Raw genomic sequence first — 6,912 nt, 5'->3', positions numbered from 1 at the left:
AATAAAATGTATGAGATAGATAGATAGATACTTTATTCATCCCCTGGGAGAAATTAGTTTGTAGCAGCAGCAAACAAAGTTACAGAGTAAACATACAAATATTAAGTATGAAAAATATTCAATATATATATATATATATATATATATATATATATATATATATATATATATATATATATATATATATATATATACACACACACACACACACACACACAATAAAATAAAATAGCAGAGCAGAACATATTTCATTTAAGAAAATTAAATAAAGAAAATATGTATTATTATTAAAATAGCTAAACAGCAATATTTCCATCCAGGGGTGTGAAATAACATGGGTGCATTTACTAAGATACACTTGAACACATGATTTACTGACACTTCTTATTGTCAGAAAGTGTATACTTTCACCCCACTGCACCGAATGACAGATTGAATGCGTTTGTGATACTATGCATAACATTTTACTACATTGATTTCAGGAAAGAGTGTTGAATTGTCATCACTTAGCTCACTTAGTGATAAACGTACAGCACTGTGTATATTTAGGACAACTTAAACTCCGTTTGCTCCAGCTGTTTTCTGCAGAAGTCTGCATTAATAAACGTTAGCCAAGCTATATTAGCTAGCGTTAAGTCTTTGCATTCCAGGACGCCAGTGTAAATTAAAGGGCTCTGTTCGGGTTTCCAGTATGCCTGTACTTGAGCAGTGAAGTTGTCTGGAGACTACGGGGACCAGCGCTAGCTCACGATGAAGCAGCGCCGTGAGCTTTGAGCTGGCTAACAGACATTGTTGTCAGCTCGGTATCTGGTTCAATGACGCTGGAAAACAACTAAAATGGTTCCGACGGAAGTTAGAGTGGTTGAATATGACAGCGTCGTGGACGAAGAACAGTTATAAGCAAGTCGGCACGTCGGGTGTAAACACAGCGACCAAACACAGCGCGTGTGTTAGCCGTTTTAAACGGGCCCAGCTGCCCTTGATCCTGCCTGCTCCGCGTCGCCATTTTCCAACCAAGTAGCCCCGCTTTACACTCAGGCATCTGAAAGCTCTACTGGGGACCTCGAGGGCCTCAGCTGCGGCAGACCGCCCAAATGCTCTCCCTGAAGAAAATGAAAATGTTTTCCCTCTCCGGTACAAGGATCTCCGCGCTTTTTACTTACCGTGTGTCTTCGAGTCGAAGGGTTTCCGTCCGTGTAGACGCGCTGGATAGAACAGGAATTACCAACTGGTAATTGTTGCTTCTTTCTAGTCGGGCGCCATGAGACTCTCCTTGCTTCCTGTCCGTGCAACCGGATCTTATTTATTATTTTAGTTGAAAACTCTTGTTGTTCAAGCGAGCATCGGTATATTTACCTATTTTAACAATTTCTATTTCAACGATTGGTCTTTATAGGTTTCACATGTTCGGTTATGTTATGTTTATAATCACTTAATGGACTATTGTTTTTAGAGGAAGGCGTATTACGCAATTAGATGCGGAGTAATATGCCTTCACTATAGGGCCGCCGTTTGAGGAGACTGCAGAAATGTATTATATTTAATTTTCTATAGCTAGGTCGCTGTCGTTTTATCCTTACTGGCTACGTGGGAAATCACGACGTTTGTGTGTCTTCATTACTAACAACATATAAATTATACATGTTTGTTTTTGCTGTTGTGGGAACATGGATTCACATGTATAATAATAATAATAATAATAATAATAATAATAATACAGCATGATAGTGTCAGTTAATCAGTTTTAGTGAAGGATTGAGACAACTGGTTGTGTGATGTAGTTCTCACAGAATGTTTATTGCATTGAAAGTACAAACTTAGACAAATACAAAACATATCAGTCTCATAAATAATTTCAGTGAAGGAGACATTAAATTGTCTTCCAGTGCAAGTGATTGGCTTTGAAGCCATTTTCAGAAATACACATATATTTATACAAAACAAAAAAGCTTTAGGACACAAAAATAATATTAGATATTGCTATACATACCAAAATAATCTAATACTGTTAAGAGTCTGAACCTGTCAGACATAAACATCACAAATCTGGAATCCAGATAGCTTTTGAGAATATTTTAGTTGTAGTTATGGGTCTCAAATTTTAGACCACCACAACCAACCAGTTCACAGATTATCAGACTGAGGGCAAGGCAGTGCCAAATATCACTTGGCTTTGCTTTCCTTTGGGCCAATGCTGTATGTTATAGAATTAGCCAACATCAATGACGGACGATCTTTGACATCCCAGAAAGCAAACTTATCATACAACAAATACTGCATCACATTCTCCCTGACACCTGCACAGGAGAGAGAAGTAGGTGCTACCACATTTAAGACGATTTCCAGCTCATCCCTGTTTGTTCATCTCCTTAGTAGTGAGTGCCTGAAGCATCTGAGCACTTGAGGAGATCGTATTTCACATAGCCAACACGATCCACCTGCCTGCGGGAGTTCATGCGCCAGTAGAAGCGGTCTCGGCAGAAGTAGATGTGACCTAAAGTAGAAAAATAAACATTTTAATCCCCAGAAGACACAATGAGGATTCCTCCATGAGACAATTTATTGTTATTTGCTAATTTAGTTTATTGAGCTCAGTATAAATGTTTGAAATTACCTTTGTACTGGAAGACATCATGAGCATCACTGGGGACTCCACCAAAAACGGCATCTGTGTATCTGGGGTACCCTTTGTCGATTTTCTGGGCTTTCACATCAAGCCTGTGTGGATAATAGCAGATGATGTAATTAGATTAGAAGACTAATAGTCAAAGAAGAGCTGACGGGGTTGAATTGAAGCTAAAAATCTTCTCATCCTGATTTCTGAGACAATTTTAACTCACCTCCAGTAGTTCTCCCCACTGAAGAGCAGCACTTTGCCTCTCCCCCTCTGCAGGGCTCCCTCCACCTTCTGAACGCTGTTTGGGAGGCCAAGCTTCTCTATGCTTCGGGGCCCCAGAACACTCTTCCCTGTGTACACCCAGAAACGGGTTCCTAGAATGAAAATGATTATTAGAAAAAACAATCTTGCACTTTTGTCCTAAGTGTTAGTGGTTCCATATACACTGTATGTAGCTTTATTACCTGAGAAAAAGTACAATTTCCTGGCCAGAAGGTTCTCAAAGGCAGAGTCAATGACTGCTGGCAGAGCGGGCCATGTCTCTGAAATAGAAAATGGTCCCGTGAGCCCTCCATTGCTGTCGCTGGTCATCTTCCAGTAATGTCTGTTGATAAAAAACATTTACACACAATTAACACATCAGCACTACTGGTTTGTGTTTATCTTGCTGTTATTACAAAGAAAAACCGACTAATGTCTTACCCGTCCTTAAAGAAATGTAGTTCTCCATCAATCACAGTGATGGTGTCAAATTTGGTCAACTTGCAGGCATCTTTGGTGGGATCCACAGGTCGTGTGGTGGCAGTTGTGGTGGGATCAGTGGGTCCATCTGTAGAGTCAGTCTCATCCGTATCTGGGTAGGTGGTAGGGGTGGGTGTGTTGGGCCCAGGGGGGGTGGGATCCGGGCCTTTTTTGCGTCCTGGGAAAAAAAATTGTGTTGGTTGAAAGAAAGGGTTAAGAAGTGGAAATGTAGGCATTTTGATGCGATTTTGTATGATAACACAGTTTCCATAACCTCACCATAGAGATATTGAATGCCTTCAATGTCATCTTCATGCAGGGAGAAGTCTTTCACATAGCTGTACATGGGGTACATGAGCGCCTCTCGTATGTTGGAGTGATCCAGGCCAAGGGCATGTCCAAACTCATGGGCTGCTACCAGGAACAGACTGTAACCTGGATCACATACAGAAAGGAATATTAATGAATGGCCACGGTAAATACGTATAGCATTTATCTTCTCCACTTTCCTATATTCTTATTCTTATATTGTCTTATATTCATATTACTCACCCTGGTCAGGACAAAAGCCCCATTTCTTGTCGTCATCATAGCTGTCAGTGGTAGCGCACCACAACTTGCCATCTCCTCGTCCCTCACTTGTGCAGGAGTCATACTCTTTACCCAGGAACACAAAGGGGAAGTGGCAAGGCTCCCCCTCAGCGTTTCCACCAGTTACAGCGGTGTCTGGCCAAACAAAGACATAATAACACCGGTAAGATAACACACCATTGTAGCAGTACTCCACAGCATTCAGGAAATGTGGTTCCTGTCACTCACCACGACTGGGACAGAATCCGAATGTCTTGTCATTGTCAAAGTTGCTTGTGGTGGAACACCAGCGGTAGCCATCACTGCGGCCCTCTGTGGTACAGCTGTCATATTCCTCCCCCAAAAAGACGAAGGGGAAGACACACTCCGCCCCGTCTGCGTTTCCTCCAAATGTGTACAGAACTGTCAGGATGAGAAGAAGGGGCAAGGATGAGCGGGTGAAGCGAGTCAGCATGCCACAAATGTAAACGCATCTAGGTGACCTCTGATCTATGATTTTCCTTGCAGAACAAAATGTCAAGCTTACGTTCACTTGGGCAGAAGCCATATTTCTTGTCATTGCTGTAGTCAGCTGTGGTGGCACACCATGGCAGGTTGTCCGAACGCCCATCAGTGGTGCAGGTGCTGTAGGCTTTGCCCTCGAAAGTGAAGGGGAAGTTGCACATGGCACCTTCAGCATTCCCATAGCGAGTCTTCACAGCTGCAGTCACAGAAAAAAACATACATGTAATGTAATGTGTAATGTGAACACTAGAGGGAGACAACCTCATATGATTTGTTGGTGGTGAAGTACTTTCTTTTGGGATATTTTATTACCTGGTCCTGTTCCCAGGGTCCAGTACTCATCATCGTCAAAGTGGGCGTCACCCTGCAAACCCTCACCAGGGGGATAAGCATGGGCCAGAAGACCATCTTTACCATCGAATGGATACGGGTCCCCATGGTCTGGACAGAAAATCAAAGTGCACGTCAAACTTTTGATTTTAAACTTGTATTTTGTTCAAAATCATTATACAATAATGTGACATCAATATGAACAACGCCCATGAATTGACCACAGCACAAACACATACCGGCTTTTCCAAATGAAATCATGATGTCAGCTGTTCCATCAAAGAGGCGGGTAAAAGTCAGAGGGGTCACATCACTCCACACCTTGAAAGCTCTGGCAAAGGCGTCATCAATCAGAGAGATATCCATGTCTGGAGTATAGCTAACGACCCTGTGGCGAAGAGAAGAATGATACTGTTTTCAGACTTATAATTGACAATATCCGTTTAGAAAGTTGGTGATATATCTCCATCAGAGATACTCTTTGTATTTGGTGCCGTGCACAAGCATTATAATATCACCCAGTCTATTGCCAGATTATTTCTACCTACTCACCTGTAAGTGACATCATTATTGTCCCATTTGAGGTCTCCGTCAAACGTTTTGTAGTTGGCCACATCGGGAACCCCGCAGCGAGGCCGTTTCATAGCATCCAGGGTGGACTTGTCCAGCTCTCCAGTCTCCTCCAGCCCCATCTGCCTCTGCATCCTCTTCAAAGACTTGGAGGTGGATACCATCGACTGGAAGCCGCTGCGTTTCAGCGTGTTCATGTAGCCAAACTTCTTCAGATAACCCTGGCAGGAGAACATGAGAAACCACACTAATTAGTCCATATTGTGATAGAGTGGGTCCTTATGGAATAAACTTTGGTTTGAAAAAGCACATCCTAGTGTTTTTGTTCTCACTTTTACACCCTCACATAGCTTGAATTCAGAAGAGCATACTTTTCTTTTCATTATCATCATAATAGAGGTGTTTGTCTAGGTAAATACTTCTCTGCACAGCTTGATTGCACTGATTTGGGATTTTTAGTCTATCGAGACAAAATTAACCATCTGTTACTCACTTCTGCCAGCTCAGTATCCGTCATGTTTTTGATGATGTCTCCTGGGAAGGTGACAAAGACGGACTTGAGAGGAGCGCTCCATCCATCCTGGATGCTTATCCCCAAAATTAAACACACAGCTAAGGCACAGCACCTCATGATGAGACCTGTTATGGATTGCTGAAAAATATATACTAAGAGCCTTGCAGTGAACAAGTTCTCAGTTAGACAAAAAAGATGAAAAAGCTTCTCCACTGACAATCAGCAGTGTTTCTCCTTCAGCGTCCTTCTTTGTTTTGACTGGTGGCTCTTGTTGTCCCTGCTTTGTGCCCTTGGTTGTGGACCTTGTTTTTATGCCATGTAACGTCTTAGTCACTTTACCTCGCCCCCGCCCACTACTAACCTCAACCCTCCCACTTACATCTTGACAGACTGTACAAGGGGAATTTCCAGAATTTCCACATTTAGCCTTTCCTAACAGCTGGTTAGCTAATTGTTCTTTATTGAAAATATTTCACACTGGAGGAGGGGAAGAATGACAGTAATGGATAAGACCAATTATGGCGAAGTATTATGGTTGCATTCACATTATGTTAATAAAGTAAAGCACGCTGCCTGAAAACCCACACAAATTATCAACTAGATTACAAATGACTTTGAAAGCTCTTAAAATTGCTGTTATCTTAAGAATTTACATCATTAAAACACTCCGAAACAACCTAATGATGTGTAGATGCTGAGTGGACATTGTCTTTGTCATGCTTTTAATTCATGTGAAACTATATTCTTGACATGCTAATGTATTTTTACCTGAGTACAACACACTGATCATGGGACCCAGCCAGACACTTCTGTTATTTAGATGTTCTAAGCAATGATATAAAAAGTTTATTCCACCCTTTTCATAAATAGAGATTTGTTTCCTCTTTACCTGATACTGAATTAAATATCAAACTAGGTCAAGCCGAAAGTAAATTCTGACATAAATGCCATTGTCTGTCAGTTTTTTTTTCTGACATGAATGTTTAAATGAATGTTTTTTTTTGCAGTATTACATTATTGTTGTTGGCCAGATTTTGGAGAACTA

General features: G+C 41.4%; 1 protein-coding gene across 1 annotated transcript; it reads right to left on the bottom strand.

Moving 5' to 3' along the window:
• Positions 1-1,776: 1,776 nt before the first annotated feature.
• Positions 1,777-5,984, bottom strand: mmp9 (matrix metallopeptidase 9; the record flags this gene model as incomplete). Its single annotated transcript, XM_079225918.1, has 13 exons — positions 1,777-2,494; positions 2,615-2,718; positions 2,841-2,991; positions 3,082-3,221; positions 3,320-3,536; positions 3,638-3,793; positions 3,911-4,084; positions 4,178-4,351; positions 4,476-4,649; positions 4,766-4,894; positions 5,023-5,171; positions 5,336-5,574; positions 5,847-5,984. The coding sequence occupies 13 exons, from the start codon at positions 5,982-5,984 to the stop codon at positions 2,370-2,372; spliced, it is 2,070 nt and encodes a 689-aa protein (XP_079082044.1). The 3' UTR covers positions 1,777-2,369.
• Positions 5,985-6,912: the final 928 nt, after the last annotated feature.

This window comes from Taurulus bubalis, assembly GCF_910589615.1.
Source record: "Taurulus bubalis genome assembly, chromosome: 11".
NCBI lineage: Eukaryota > Metazoa > Chordata > Actinopteri > Perciformes > Cottidae > Taurulus > Taurulus bubalis.
This window is presented reverse-complemented; position numbering and strand designations above follow the sequence as displayed.